General features: G+C 41.4%; 1 protein-coding gene across 7 annotated transcripts in view; it reads left to right on the forward strand.

Moving 5' to 3' along the window:
* PARP8 (poly(ADP-ribose) polymerase family member 8) overlaps positions 1-16,686 on the forward strand; it is a 220,758-nt gene that overhangs the window by 153,037 nt on the left and 51,035 nt on the right. For 6 of the 7 annotated variants that reach the window (XR_003092509.1, XM_025196126.1, XM_025196129.1 and 3 more), the window contains 5 exons: positions 940-1,006; positions 3,420-3,545; positions 3,990-4,554; positions 8,255-8,308; positions 8,411-8,506. Coding sequence is in view for 6 of the 7 variants with exons in the window: in XM_025196126.1 (XP_025051911.1) it covers positions 940-1,006; positions 3,420-3,545; positions 3,990-4,554; positions 8,255-8,308; positions 8,411-8,506 (908 nt within the window). In the remaining variant the exon portion in view is untranslated. The remainder of the gene's footprint in view (positions 1-939; positions 1,007-3,419; positions 3,546-3,989; positions 4,555-8,254; positions 8,309-8,410; positions 8,507-16,686) is intronic. The other variant, XM_025196127.1, reaches the window with a different exon arrangement.

Consider the following 16,686-nt stretch of genomic DNA (forward strand, 5'->3'; position numbering starts at 1 on the left):
CCCCCCCCCTCCACTCCTGTGAGATGCTTTATCCGCCCCACCATCGCAGCATTCATGAGCCATGCCTGGTACCTTGTGGTATGTAGAAAAAACATTTAAAGCTGTGTCTATGGCCGAATCGCTGATTCTCCAAATCAGTATTGAATCTTCAGATTCGGATTTGGCCAAATTGAATCGGAACAGTGCTCCAAATCAATGAATCGAATCACTGTCTTCTTTTCGGGTCTGAATCCGAATTGAATATGGCCTGTTTTGCATACCCCTACTGCGGAGTAGTATAGGGCTACTGTGCAGCTGGTGTCTCATGTAAATGTGGCCTTTGAGTAGCATTTCGTCCATATTTTCTGAGACCTGTTAAAAACTAGTAAATAACGAACAAAAGGGTACGGAACAAAGGACAAAACTTTGCATTCCCACAAAGTAGAGATAAAATGATTAAGTAAAAAGGTAAGTTTTTTCAAGGTAGCAAAGACCAACCTCTAGTACAAGAAGAGATTCAAAAGATTCTCTTGGGGAATCTTGAATTGGAGCTATTTTCTTGGACAAGAGAAGCTTAAGATGTGTCAGAGACATATAATTAACAAAGAGAAAGTTAAGTTGTTGCTTCTGTCTAACCTTTCCCTAACATAAGTAATGATTTTGTAAACAAAATGAAAACAAATTACAATTAATAGAGGGAGTGAATGCATTTTAAATGTAACATAAAATGCATTGCCACCTGATACTACAAAAAAGAACATATTCTACAGAGACTTGGGTAATACTACTGTTTTCATCGCTGCTTCATTGACATTGCTATAGTTAGATGTCAGCATGAATTGTGTCCCATAAATACCAAATGACTAATAATGCAATAATCAGTTCTCTGTGTTAACCTGTACTAATACACAAATTTCTATAGATACACATGCATCACCGACATCTTTTTTTTTCCTCTAGTACCCACTGTGGATGTATTTCAGATCTCTACGAAGGAAAGATTTGGGTTGGGACATCAACTGAAAAAGTAAGTTCTGGGAAGAATCTAAAGCCTTGTAGCAACATTGTGGTTATGCTGTGTTAGCTCTTGCATTGTATCAAGTAAACCACAGTTAACGGATGGGTTGTAGATCTGATTCAGATAAATAGCTCCCAACGTTACGTATAAAAAACATGTCTCCCATTTTCAGATGCTGTTGTAATAATACTGAAAAATATCTTCAATCTTGATCCATATAAATATGTCTGCTACCATTTGTGTTGCACTTCAAGTAGTATATATAAAGTGAGAGTTACTCAAAGAGTTTGCATCTAAAAATGTTCTATTTCTTATTGACAGATAAAGTTCTTTGGGTAAATGTGCTTTCTTTTATTAGACCAAATAAATAGTTGGAAAAATTGTTCTTTGCAAGCTTTTGGACACAAACATCCTTCTTCAGGCATAGGGAGAAGTCTGCTGGTGTGTGTGTGCTCTCCAGAGTGAAATAGAAGCCAATATGCATTTCTCATCAATGTCTTATTGCTACCTATAGCAGGGCTGTCCATCTCATAGCCTCTGAACTGCATCAGGTTCATGAGAGGTTTTGTGACCTGCAGGCTCTCACCCAGCCACTACTCCCTACTGTAGAGCAGCCAGAGTCCTGGCTCCCACTCCTCCTTCCAGCTTCTGTTCCCTGCCCTTGCCTCTGTGGACAGGATGGGATGGGGTGGGGCAGTGTGTGGGCCTAAGGCAGCCTACAACCAGAGAACCTGGGCAGGGTGATGCAGTTGGAGTATTCATGCAGCCTATAGTTGCTCACAAGTTGGACATACATCCCTGACTTAAACTACAAGCGTTCTAACACAGGGAATCTTGTGTACAGTGCCTAGCACAACAGGGCTGTGATGACTGTTGAGAGACCTCTAGGTTCTGCTTCAGTAATACTAACAACCACATTGGATAGCTGAGAAGATTTAGCCATGTTATATAGCACCTTTCATGATATAATTCAGTTAATTACAATGCTGTTGAGTCAATAATGCTAAGTTACAGGAATATATGTTTAAATGTCTCAATCTTTTAAAAGTGTCAGTTTGTTCCCTGAAAAAAGATCTTTACTGCTTGGTGTTTAAAGAAATTATTAATACAAAATTGTGAGATGTGGTATAACCATGTTAGTCTGAAATCAGGCAGAAAGCAGGTCAGGGTGGCACCTTAGAGCTAACTGTTTAATGTTTTAATAACCTTACAAGTAAATCAGTCACATCAACATTACTAGGATAATGTGACACACACAAAAATCATTGAAAGCACCTAACACTGGATTTCACTAATTCCAGTAATCTTGAATCACATATTAGGTGCTTTTACAAGAGGTATACACAATTCATTCTTTTGTACTGTATTTTGTCAAGCAAATGTAATTTTGTGTGTGCATACTAATTTAGCAGAACATTTTGAATAGTCATGTCTCATAGGCCTTCATTCCTGTGGACAAGAATTTTTGAAAAAAAATTAAATTTCCAGTTAGGCCTATACTATCATTCACTGTAACCTTACCAGACATGTATCCCTATTTGTAAACACCCTTGCATTCTGTCAGTCCTGTAAAAATACACTTTCAAATATCTTCCAACTTTCTCTTATGCAGGATGTATCCGTGATTTGGACATTATGGGTGGAATTCTATTTTCCTTTGTGTGTCTAAATGGCAGTTTTCTAGCCAACTCCCTGACCGTTTTTGCCTTGGCTTTATGCTGTAGATGTGTAAGCACGTGAGTGTAGACTGAACATATAAAATAGGACTGCACACCAGCCAGCTATGTGGTATGTGCACTGTAACCTGAGTGTAAGTCCTGGAATAACTAACTTTTTTTCTCCCCCACTAAAGTGCTTCTTTCTGTGCCCTTCTTTGTTTAATCTCTAGTAGCTAAGCGGTTATGATACTTGCCTAGAAAACCAGAGACATGGGCTCCCAGCCCCCCTTGCCAAGAGGAGGCTTGAACTGGTATCTTTCTAGCTTCCTAGCACAGTTCTATAACTACCACACTACAACTCAGGCATGATCCAGGCCCCTCCCTCATGTTCCTTTTGAGGCTGAGCCACTGCCCCTTGCACTTAATAGTCATTGGGTGAGGTGGACAGAAAGCAGTGTACTGGAGAAATTTCTGCTCAAATGGGAATAAGAATTTGGGCAAGACCTGAAGGTCAGCTCCCTTCTGGGAGCCCGTTCCAGACCTTGGCCACTCGAACTGTGAAGAAGTTCTTCCTAGTGTCTAGTCTAAATCTGCTCTCTGCTAGCTTGTGGCCATTATTTCTTGTAACCCCCGGGAGCGCCTTGGTGAATAAAACCTCACCAATTCCCTTCTGTGCCCCTGTGATGAACTTACAGGAGATGAATGAACAGCCCTTAATATTGACTCTGAAAAATGTGAGAAAAAAATATTTTTTTAATTCACAGAATCATGCAGACATTTGTTACACAACAGTGGAAAAATAGTAAAGAAAAATCAAATTGTACGCACAACAAGAAATTGTCGGAGAAAAAAGTGAAATCCCCTCTGCACATCTTTTCTACCTTGCGCAGGTAATAACAAGAAAAATGAACTGTTATTGTCACATCCTCTTCATTCAGCACCATACTTAACAAGGAGAGGTGTCGGCTTTCCTCCAAAAAGAAGCTTTCTATTTATATCTTACCTCTTGGGTCTTCTGATCCTAAACTGATTCTATTCCAGCCTGTTCACATCCTGAAAACTGCATTAATCCATTTAAATTTTGTAATACACTGTCCTCTTACCCTTAAGACTAAGTCACACATATTCAGCAAGGAAAAGGAGGACCTACCCACCTTTTGCAGTGTTTTTCTGGGGCTCAACCAGGTAGAATAAAATCACACTTAGATGCCTAAGTCTAGTTATGCGCCTAATAGGTGGAATAGATTTGGCCCTTTGTTGCATGTAGTTACTTGTTCATCTTGTAGAGACTTTGATTGTTGCTCAGCTAATTTCTTTTCTTCTTTATTTTGAAGGTCGCCAAGTTATCCTCCACCTGGCTGTGGTAAAAACAAATCAAAACTGAAATCAGAACAAGATGGCATCTCCAAAACTCACAAGTTGCTGAGAAGGACTTGTTCTAGCACAGTTAAGGCTGACGATGTTTGCACCAATAAATCTCACAGAACGTTTGGCCGCTCGCTGTCTAGTGATCCTAGGGCTGAGCAGACAATGGCTATTAAATCGCACAAACTGTTGAACCGTTCCTGCTCTACTGCTGTCAAACAAGAAGAGTGCATCACTCTAAAGCCCCATAAACTACTAAGTAGATCATGTTCTGGGGATCCTCGATGTGAGCACAACAGCACCTTGAAGCCCCACAAACTTTTAAGCAGGTCTTATTCCAGTAATCTTAGAATGGAAGAATTGGATGGACTAAAGAATCATAAGTTACTCAGCAAGTCTTACTCCAGTGCCCCAAAGTCATCCAAAACGGAGCTTTTCAAGGAACCGACCATTGCAGAGGGCAGGCGTCTCTCTCTTACCTCAGGGCTTATTGGTATCTTAACACCATCGTCATCATCACCTTTGCAAGCTGCTGTGCGTAATAATCATTATCCTGTTTGTTATCCCTTCCATTTGTTTTTAAAATCCACTTATATGCAGAATATACCTAAATGAAATCATTGGTGCAGGAAGGAAGCTTTGGTGTTAAACTAACTCTAATACAGGTCTATATAGGTAAACATCTACAACACTGTACTAACAGAAATCACTTAGTTTAAGATAGAGATTTTACATCTGTCTGAATAAGGGATGGCATGCAGTTCTTTTCTTGGTTCCCCTGTTGTTCTGTAAACAAAGTAATTTGCTACTGGCCTATTTCAGTAACAGGTTAGTTAAGCCATAACACTGGCTCAAGTGCTCAGGTCAACAAGTTGCAAGGAGTAGTGTGACTGGTGCCAAAGCTACAGCGATCTGCATACACATATTCACAAGGGCTAGGGACAGACATTACACATAAACCAATATAAATGACCGGAAACCAGTTCAAATCTGTAACACAACAGAAGTTCAGTGCACATAAATGATTTTTAAACGTAGTTCTTTCTATAACTGAATATCAAAACCTGGGAGATATTCTGTAATATTAGAGTAAGTTCTGACCTTTTTTTCCTGTTTCAAGGTATTGAACTGTCTCAAGTGTCAGATGTGGGAAAAGGCATTAAGAGACTTGGGTTCTATCCATAACCCTTAATGAGCACCTAGGCTCAATCCACAGAAGCAGTTAGATGTGATGATGTACGGTATTCGAGCTCTGGGATTGGAGTGTACCAACCTGAATTAGATGCCCAAGATTTCTAGGCAGTGAAAAGGGAAAGTGAGGTTTCTCAAAGTGGAATTCACCCAAACAGGCACAACCTGGACCAGAGGGAGCCTAAGCTACCCATTAAGAAATGCAGAACTGGTGCTTTCTCTCTCTACCGCTCCCCTGGGTTTAGGTATGAGAGACTGGGATTCAGAGACCTAACCCCTTCCTGCACTTAGGCACCTAACTGGTCCCATTAGGTATGGAAGACTAGTTTACTGTTTTCTTTAAAAGCATGAGTGGTTGTGGTGCTGCCTAGGAAATGGGAGACCTGGGTTCAAAGGTTTTCTTCACCTTGAGGAGTTTCAAACAGTTTGAAATGCCATAATTGACAGGCTACAGGATGGGCTGGAATGGTGGCCCACTCTACCCCTCCTGGGAAGCTGTGCAGCAGCCAGCCGGGAATTTCAGATTCATGGGCCCAAAAGGAGAGAGAGCATGACTCTATCTTTGTGATGAGGACACTCACCTTGGGATATAGGGAGTCCCGAATCCTAGTCCCTCCCCTAGGAGCTACTTACATGTTTTGGCACAAAGCAACCACTGAAGAATATGCATAGGAGGGATAATGCTGCCATCCCAAACTAATTCATAATATGGTGGTCCAGGTCCTCGCTTGGGAAATGGCTGATGAGGATTTGAATCAACTTGCTTCCCAGGTCTCCTACTTCCTGAGCAAGTATACTGTCCTATTATACAAAAAGGCAGGCAGAGGCACTACTACCAGCTATGTTTTCAAATGAAAAATCACTGTGGTTGTGATGCTCTGTGCTGAACTCAGGATGCATTAGAGATGTGCTGGATATATTTATTGATTCGAGCCCCTCAGGGCTTGGAAATGCATTTTTTGTGAATTCCAAATGGCTTCAGGCAGCAGATAGGTGCTGAGATGTTCAGCTCAACCAGATGGAGGTACCCCTGGGCATTTGCAATAGCAGGAGTTCAGATGCCTAAGTAAGTTTTTGACAGAAATCTCAGATACCTATAGACTATCAGGCAAGTAAGAGGTTTGCTGGATGTCAAGCAGGAGTTCAGGTGCCTAAATTCTGCTTAAGTTTTACTTCAGGTACTTAAGTATTAGGTCTAGTCCACAGCTTCACACTACTTTGAGCTTCCTATCTTGAGAAGTCTCTGAGATCCTTTGTTAAAAGGTTGTATAAGAGCAAAATATTGTATTCTTCTAATTAAATTATACTGAGTGTATTTCATTTCATGGTAAAGTAGTTTAGTAAGTTGTTTATGGATAGTATTCACTGTATCTAAAGGCACTGATACGGTATGATTCAAGAGAATTGTTTATGTGTATGCTACTTGATTGTTCTTTAGCTTATACACCCAACATTAACTAAAGATGAAATGGAAAAAAAAATTTCAACCATACCGCATGTTTGGAATTCATTTTTCCTTTTGAACTTTGATGATGCCCCTGCTTTGGAGGCCTGAACAGGCTTCTACTTGATATCAGTAAAAAATCTAACATTAACTTTGGCGAGATAATGAGGATTTGTTCAGGTTCTGGGTGCTGTCATTAGTGATATTGGCATTGGTGATACTGCAAGAAGAGATACAGACTATAATAATAAAAACTATTCTTCATAATATTTTTTATTATTATGATATATTACTTTTGAAAGAAACCAAGCTTATATACAATGAGATGCAATTCTGTTGGCTTGAGTGAGTGCCATCAAGACTAACATGGGCAATACATGTATTAAAACCTTTCTGCTATCTTGCCAAAATTTTTTGGCGTGACATATAGAAAAATAAGTTGTAGAGCCATTTCCTACATGGAGTCAGGGGAAAGTTCTGCAAATAAAGTCATGAGATGGAAAGCAGGCCTGTAAACAAAAGCTGCATAATAGCCTGATGTAAGTCTCATTGAAGGTAAAATGATGGACTGAGACAGATGGTAGGTGGGAGTGTTCCATACTCTTTGGCCACCTTATAACCTAATATGTCACTGTAAATTGAAAAAAAGCAACAACGATGCTAGGTACTGTGGTAGCCAACCTTAGTTTTTAGGCATGTCACATGTTAAGCTGTAACCCTTCTCAAATGCTGCCCTGATCTGTGCCCCTGAAAGGCCTGATAGAGTTTGTGTCCTAGACTGCCAGAATGGGGGCAGGAGGGCTCAATGCTTTTGGATTAATGCTTCCCTGGCACTGCAACTGCTTCAGTTTTATATAGCGAGCCTTAAAATTGGCAGGAGCTGCAGGGCAAGGGGAGGGTTCATCCAGCTTTTGACAGTGAACTTGACATCTTCTCTTGCAGCAGCATACTGCCTCTATTCTGCTGTACCTGGCTGGAGGCTCTGTGCTCTCTTGCTTCCATTCTGGCTGCTTTTTTCTGAGTTCCCAGGGCTTGAGTGCCACACACAGCAACTGCCTAGGCCACTTATGGCTTGTGCGCCATGGGTCAGCCACCCCTGAACTAGGATGATACTCAAGGAAGGGGTATCAGTAAAGCATGAGAGAAAGGGAAGTTCAATTCTGTTTTAGTTTTAAAGGAAATTTAGAAATGTGAGTCTAAATATATAGTTGATATGTATGTATATGCGGGGAGAGAGAATGCACAAAATTAAATTTAAAAACTAGCATTCAGCTCTACTTGAAAACAATTGCTTAATGTTTGTACACCAGCATGGAGTTCAGCAGTTGTGCTTTTTGTTGAGATTAGTTTTTGGAATGGTTCGGTCCAGATACACAAGCTGCCAGTGGACAGATAAAGCAAAAGCTGCATAGGCAATATCAGAAAGACAGATGAATTTATTTTGGATGATTTGTGTAAGCTGCAGATCTCTCCAGATGCAAATATTATTTGACAGATTTACAAAGAAAAAAAATACAATTTTAGCATCTCCACAAAAAAAAAAATCTAAAAATCGAATTAGCCTCCATGCACTGAAGTGCCTCACTTTTTTCCTTACAGCCAAATTATGGTGCAAAATGCATTCCAGTACGAGACCATGGCTTTCTTGTGCAGGTAAGAGATGATATCTGTCCATTTTAGAAATACTTTGGAGCATGAGCTGTCTGTTAATTATTTTTAAGCAGATGATGTTGTTCTCATTTTCATTGTTCTCAGACTATTGAATTTGCTGAGCAGCGGATACCCGTATTGAACGAATACTGTGTAGTTTGTGATGAACCACATGTGTTTCAGAATGGCCCCATGCTGAGGGTAAGTTGAATGTTGATAGATTAAGGGATGCATTTGATTGTCTTAAATAGCCATGGACCATAGAAACCTGTTATACTCAAGTTATTTTGGATAAATTACATCACAATAGTCTATTTGAATAATTTGTAATGCACATTTACTTGCAATATTAATTTATTTGGTATACGTTTCAATCAGTTTTGTATTCCTTCTAAAAGAAGGTGCCCTTAAATTTAAGATGCACCCAGATATTTGATTTTAGTGAATTCATGGAACTTTTTGAGCTTTGCTTTCTATCCCTATTTCTAAAAATAATAACTTGCCTTCCTAAAAATGTCTGAATAATGTCTACAGTATACAGATCCTGTGGATAAGTACCTGATGATTTCCTAGCACTCTTATTTTATTCCTTTCGAATTCCAAAACAGACAGCCACGGCAAATCATGTGTAAGGTGTCACCACAGTGTTTTCAGTAGTTTAGACATGCAGTGATAAAGCAATAGGGTTTGCCCATATAACTAGCTGGATTTTCATTGCAAGCCTATTGGTATTCAGACATGTTGTAGGTCTGAAGTTCCATTTACTAATTGTTTAAGCTTATCTTTATATGCTTTGGTGCAAAGTTTAGTAATATCCATTTGTTTTTCCCTGAAGAATAGAGTCAAGAAGAGAAATTAACTCCAAAATTCCCCAGATCCTCTTTTTGGTGGGCTATCCTTAACACATACCACAATTATTCATTCCTTAGTTAGAGAGATGGTCAGCATCTCAGTGAATTTATAGGAAGTAAGAGTGAGGGAAAAGCATGCTGGCCACAGTACAAATCTTCTGTAATCACTTTACAACTGGTATAGCCTAGCAAGTGTTGCAAAAATAAAACAGTTGTCCTTATATCACCCCAGATGGAAGGAAATGGCCATGAAGAAATCTATCATGTTCTAGCTATGCTTGAGTGGCTCAATAAGCAATACAGAGACATTAATGACTTTACAGTTCTGCAGAAAGTTAGAAGGGAAGAATCTTAACTTGTACTGAGTATTAATTTACAACATTTTAAAGAAAAATATGAGACCTTTGGTGAAGGCTGTGTAAGTTGAAGTTTGTTACTATGTAAAAACATCAAACTTTTTTCATTCAGATCTTTACATTTATTTACATACTGGAGAATAAAAGGAGTGGCCTAACTGAAAGAGCACTTTGTGTTTGAAGTTGTTGCAGCACTTGGGAAATATAGTAGCTTGTTAGGCAGAGTAAAAGAAGGCTTTCACTTAAAGTAAGATTCAAAGTAATCCATCCATCTTCCATTTATATATCCTACTATTCAGGTTGGCTCTGTGGGTTAATAATGTGATAACCTAGTTTGACTTAGGTTTTTGGTGGTGATCAGAGCTTGCTAATTTTTTTGTTTCTTTGACTACATAGTCATATTCCAATTCTTTCTGGATGAATGTTCATATCACAGAGCCTCCACCTGAATTTGGCACCCTTGGTCAGGTTCTTACCAGTGAAGTGATGCATTGACTGGACACTGAAATGGCGTAATCCTTCTTTTTTTCAAAAAATGGACTCTCCAAATTAGAATAGATACACACCAGCAAAATCATAGAATCATCATAGACAATTAGGGGTGGATGGGACCTCAGGAGGTCATCTAGTCCAACCCCCTGCTCAAAGTAGGAACATCCCAAACTAAATCATCCCAGCCAAAGCTTTTTCTAGCCAGGTCTTAAAACCTCTAAGAACAGAGATTCCACAACCTCTCTGGGTAACCTGTTCCAGTGGTTTACTACCCTCCTAGTGAGAAAGGTTTTCCTTATATCTAATCTAAACTTCTCTTCCTACAACTTGAGACCATTGCTTCTTGTTCTGTCATCTGCCACTACCAAGAACAGTAGGGGTGCACTGATCATGATTTTCTTGGCCGATACCGATAGCTGATTATTCACCAGCCATATCAGCCGACACCAATTCAATAACTGATTTACAGGGATGCAGCCAGGCAGCATGGAGAGCAGTGCCCTGCAGGTAAGTCTGTGGAGGGGAAGGGATATGGTGCTGGAGGCACAGATTGGGGCTCCCACAGTCGGGGAAGGAATGGGATGGGGGCACGGCGATGAATAGGACCTTGGGACTGGGATGGGGAGTGGGACAAAGCCGCAGGTGGCTTGTCCAAGAGATCAGTCCTAGCACTTAAAAATGGCAGGAGGGGCTTTTGAACTAAAGCTCAAAGAATGAGCTTTAGTTCAAGTGCTGCCACCACCATTTTAAGTGCCAGGATGCTTTTAGGAGTGGGGCTGAGTGGGGCAAGGACAGATGCAGGCTGCCCGCTTGGCTCTCTCTGCCCTGCTACCTTTGTCCCAGGAGCCATGCACTGGCTGCGTCATGTCCCCTGCCCACCCGGCAGTGGAAAGCACAACTCGTGCTGGGATGCAGATCCCCAGGACAGGCCACCCACATCTTCATTCGCAGTCCCCACCCTGGTCCTGGGCTCCCATTCACTGCCCTGCCCCAGCCCCCACCCCTGCCCCACTCCTTCCCTCACCGTGAGGGCCTCAATCTGTGGCCACCATGCAAGACATACCCCTTCCCTCCCCCATACCCTTTCCCCTCTGCAGTCTTACCTGCAGGGTGCTGCTCTCCACAGTGCTCAGCTGCACTCCTGGGTGAGTGCATGCTGCAGCTGTGCACATGCATGCGGTGTCTAGGGGCCCCAGCCAGAAGGCACATTATATTTATTGATACATTATTGGATACACTGGCCAAAAAAAGCCAGACCACTTCCTGGTTCAAGTTCAATTACAGTCCCCCAGCATGCTTTCCAGCCCTGGGCTGTGCTGTGCTGTCTGCTCCAGAGAGCAGGCCTGTCTCCGTCCCTCCACTGTCTATCTGGAGCAGTGTGGGATGGCTGACAAGGTGGTAGGGGTCAAGCCTGACTGGGGATGCAGCCCAATGTACGGCCCCCCCCCCCCCCCCCCGGCAAACACTGCCTGGGGTCTCCAGCCAGGGAGTAGGTGTTAAACACCCCTTCCCATAAGTGACTGGTAGGGGGTGCACAGGGGTGCACGTGCACCCTGACAGGGCTGCTGCCCTCCCAACGGCCAACACTGATGCTGTCGGTAGGGCTGATGCCCTCCCTCCGACAGAGTCAGCAGCTTCTGCGAGTGCCCCCCAGATTCCGGAAGTACCAGTCACTCATGCCCCTTCTCTTGCTCAAACTTACTTCTGGCTGCAACTGTGGACTACAAATCCCAGAAGCATCTGAAAGCAGGAAGAGGAAGTGATGAGCAATCCTGCAGGGTCCTGCTGGTGTAATTCTGGAGTGCAAATCCCAGAGACCTCAGGGGCAGCAGGAAGAGGAAGTGAATGCACAGCCAGAGAACTGTGCTCTAATGCGCCCCAGGTTCTGGGCTAAGCCACTGCAGGCATGAGGCTGTATTTCCTGAGTCAAAAGTAAATGTTTGCCCATTTCTGTTTCAATTTAATCTGTGCAGTTTAGGCTAACCTGCAAAGACTGAATCTATTCAGCCTCAGCCTTTTTTGACTGTCTGTACTTAGCCCTAGAGAACAGTCCAACTCCATCCTCTTTGGAACCACCCTTCAGATAGCTGAAGGCTGCTGCGAAGCCCCCCGACAATCTTCTCTTCTCCAGACTAAACAAGCCAAGTTCCCTCAGCCTCTCCTCAGAAGTAAAATGCTCCAGGCGCCTAACCATTTGTGTTGCTCTCTGCCAGACTCTTCAGTTTGTCTAGAACCTTTCTATAGTGGGGGGCCCAAAATTAGACACCAGATGTGACCTCACCAGTGCTAAATAGAGGGGAATAATCATTTCCCCCTATCTGCTGGCAACACATTCTACAGTAGGGTGTGACAAAACCCTTCAGAGGTGTTTCTGATTGTGTCATATCACTTGTGTATTAAGAATGCTGACTTTAAAGAAGAGCTAACATCCACTTCTTGGTAGGTTTTGGTTCACGATGGAACTTTACATTCCAAATTTGGAATATCTGCTTGGAATTCAGGATGTTGGGGTGCCTTCACAGCGGGCTTCCATGCTTTAAAACATGGAACATACTCATTTCCAGGTCTCCTAATTAAGCTGCTGGCCTCCTATTGAAAATATTAATGAAATATATTAATTATTGAATATATTAATGGGACCAAAACTGGAGGTTCCTGGCTACAAGGTCTTGCCCCTCTGCTCAGGGTCAGACTGATTGTAGCGGGGAGTAAAGCCCTCTACCTGAGATCTCTTGAGCATATGTTGAGAGTATTTCATAGAAACAGGACATTGGCTGCTGTGGTTCCTCTGCTTTACTTGTGGTAAGTTAAGGTGTTGGGTCTGTGTTTTGTCAGCATTGATAGAAGTCTCATGTTATGAGTTTAAATTATGGATTGTATAGGATGGTTTGGATAAGGATGATCCTGCCTGAGGCAGGGGGTTAGATTAAATTACCTCTGGAGGTCCCTTCTAGCCCTACTTCTCTATGATTTTATTATATGAAATGGATACATGTATATGGCAACAAGAACATTTTTTAAATGCTTTTTACATTTAAGTAAGCTTAATACAAGCATAACATATTTTGTCTGGGAGATAAAAACTTAAGTGAAATTGTGTGTGTTAGATCCTGACTCCATTCAGCGCCCAATGACTAGGGAGATGACAATCCAATTGCCCACGGATCCAGTTGCTCAGGAAGCAAGCAGGGAGCAAACACCAGAACACATTAGTTGCAGCAGCTTTATTCAAAATGGAGACAGCTTCAGACTAGCTCCCAAAAAACCGGGGAGCCGCAGTGAACATTAGTTCTTTCCACATTTATATACCTTGGTTCATACTTAACATTTACTCCACCTTTGCCCCTCCTTTGTTCCACCCATATTCCCTCCTATCTCAAGCTGTGCCTCTGTTTACTCTTTACTTCATTAGCATGGAATTACCTATGCATTTCATTCATTTACATGTCTTTTTGCTATGAGCGCATGCATGCATAAGACTGTGAACCCGCTTCCTCTGGTCACTTTCCGTTTCTTGCTGACTCCTTCATCTCCAAGGTCTTGCTTCTGTTTTATCTCCTAACAATAGCTGGTGAGCTGCATCCTGTTCTCCTTACACAATGAATTATGTATGTCTTACAACTCTACGATATCGTTAGGAAAATGCTTGCCTAAGCATCTTTCAGTGTTTTTTTTAATATCTCACTCTGCCGTGTGGTCAGCAGCTTTGCTGAAGCCACAGATTAAAGCCTTTATTCAGCAGCAAATCCAGTGGTCCCCAAGATCCAAATATTGTCAGCCTAACAGTGTGCAGCAGTAAAATGAGTGAAATTCTACTGAAATCAGTAGAGCTAGACCAGTTACATCAGCAAAGAATTTAGCTTTGTTGGCTTCAGTACTGTCATACTGTCAGACTGACAGCTTTCACAAGCACTGAATTAATTCACTTGCAATGTTACGTAAAAAAAATGTAACATTTGCCATCATGCAATAATTACATTCTTTTAATAATTTTGTGACAGTTGAAACTCCCATACTTCATAATTTCTTGTGCTGGCTGTTAATGACTTACATAAGTCCGTTGTCTCATTATTAGGGCAGTTGAAGACATCGAGCAAGGCTGGTTAAATAAAGCTTTGACTTCATATGCTTTTACTCTTTAGACAGCATTTTCATTTTAGTTGCACAGTGCCTTTCAGTCAACCTCTCTCTCCCAATACAAACTTTTTCCTTAGTTCAGCATGGTTTTCTTTCCTAAATGTTTTTGGCCTGGTCATTTTCCTTTGTTTTCCCTAAAATCTTAGCTCCTTTCCTAAGATACCAGCATCAAGCAACTTATTTTTGTGTAGTTTAAACAATTTATCTGCATGTCAGACTTCCTGGAATATGGAAGATACCCGTTTCAGAGTTGCTGCTTTAATTAGGCTCCTGTACTTTTATATTACAGTGGCAGGGTGTGATTTTCCAGAACAGCAAGGCTGCTTTTTACCACTCCAGCTGTGCAAACATGTCCTATAGTTCATTAATGACTGAAAGCTCTTTTTATCTACAAAAACCCTGGGTGCAGTTGATCTATCTTAGTGGCCCAATAACTTGGTATAAGCCCTAGAAATGAAATCCATCATAAAAAGTTTAAAAACTAGGAGACAGCCCTGTTAATAATAAGCTGGAGACTGTTATAGATCCATCCACAGGGTAACCACTGAGCCGCAAGTTACTCTCTGATATCCCACTGCCTGCCCCAAAGAACAGAACAAGATTTGCCCCGGGGTAACTCCTTATCCTTGTAAGTCTCAGGTCTACTGCTCTTACACTAGACCTCAGAGCTGCAGCAGGATAATCTCTGCCAGTTTCAGGTGGATTCTCCTTGCTTTGTGAAATAATTTTAGATCCCTTTTTCTGTAGAATGAGTTGGCCTAGAATATCGCTAATCCTGAGATTACTCTTTAGCACAGGCAATCAGTAAGGAGACAAAACCAACAAAAAGAGTTATATAGGAGAAAAGAATTGTACAAGAAAAACTGGCCTTAATTTTGAAGATGGAATAAAAAAGCAAGTAAAGTTCCTTACCCTCTCACCTGACTAGAGAGATCTTGGCTACATGCCTATTTTATGGAGATGCGCAATTTGTCCCTGGCTTGCTTCTTTGGCCTGTTGGCTAAGGGCAAGCAAGAGTTGGGGGCACCTGAACCCCAAAACCTCTGGGCTTGGGGCTTGCACATAGGATACTTGCCATGGATTTGGGAGTATCTGAAACCCTAGGCTGATGAGTCTGGGAGGAAAGATGGTAACACCACGTGGATCTAAATGACTGGGCTCTGCTCAGCGGATGAATTTTTAAACTAATTTGACCTGACACACAAAATATAAACAAAAAGGAAAAAAAAGTTTATACTGGCAGTCCTCGAACTTACAACACAATTGGTTCCTGAAAACTACGTCTTAAGTTGAAATGTCGTAACTCGGAACCGATTTTCCCATAGGAACAATATTACAAATAGGGGATTGGTTCCTGGTCCAAGGCCCAATACCCTATTTTCACCAAAAATAACCCAGAATTTTGTACTCAATTAATTATAGATGAGTAATATAGCTACACTAATGTATTTATATTGTAATTAGCAATCATACTGACTTGGAAGGACTTCTTTGAGGTGACTTTGCTGGACTTCTTGAAAGGCTCTTGGTTGGACTTTTTGAAGGGTTCTTGGCTAGAGTCTTCTCAGGAGTCTTGGCTGCAGGTTTTTCTGGAGTCTTGTCTGCTTTCTTAAAGAAAGTGTCCAAGGAAGTTTGAACAGATGTTTTCCAGGGAGGTGGGCAACACAGCAAACTTACTCACTGTTGTGTCAGATCAGGCATTGTAAAGCTGAAACTGACATCAGAAAGTTGAAACAAGGTGTCAATTTATAAACGCCGTAAGTGTCATTTGTTGTAACTCAAAACGTCTTAAGTCAAGGACTGCCAGTACTACATATAAATAGGTGCCAAAGTGCTGCTCAAAATTGTGTTTATGAAAGACCTGTGCTAAAATTTGCAACAGTTTCAAAACAAGATAACATACATCAATTCTGGGTACCACATGCAAATTGTTACAGCCATGTTTAATTGCCAGGTTATTGTTTTCAAATTTGCTCCTTGCTTCTATACGTCCAGGGGGAGCAGGGTCCAACAGTAAGGAAGAGGGGAAGGGGCTGCAGGAGAAAAGTTGGTGGGAGGGGAAGGGGACAAGGAGGCTACCTGACCCTCCAGGTTTATTTTCTCTGCTATAGCAATGGGAGGGGGACAAAATCAAGGCAAACCCCCAATAATTAGATTCTATACCAGGAAAATTATATCAAATTTATACTTTTTCCATACATAGTATCAGCTACCTTATTATCTAATAATTTTGAGGGGTCATCTTATTATCAGGTTCATCTTCTATTTTCTGTTTAGCATTAGCAACAGTTAGGGGAGGTTTGGTTTTAGGCTATGAGGAGAGAAGGAAGTTGCTGTATCTGTGCTAAGAGCTGTGTAAGTGAGGGCAGGAATTTGAAGTATATCAACTACTCCTCAGTTGCTGTGTATAATAACTCTCCATATGCATGATTTGCATTCATGGTAAATGAAAACTAACTCACCAAAAGAAGCAAGCTACAGAATCTCCATCTTTGGAAGCTTGTAAGATGAGGTTAGACAAAATCTTTGCTGTGTTGATTTAGAC

This window comes from Alligator sinensis, unplaced genomic scaffold (assembly GCF_000455745.1).
Source record: "Alligator sinensis unplaced genomic scaffold, ASM45574v1 scaffold573_1, whole genome shotgun sequence".
Classification (NCBI taxonomy): domain Eukaryota; kingdom Metazoa; phylum Chordata; order Crocodylia; family Alligatoridae; genus Alligator; species Alligator sinensis.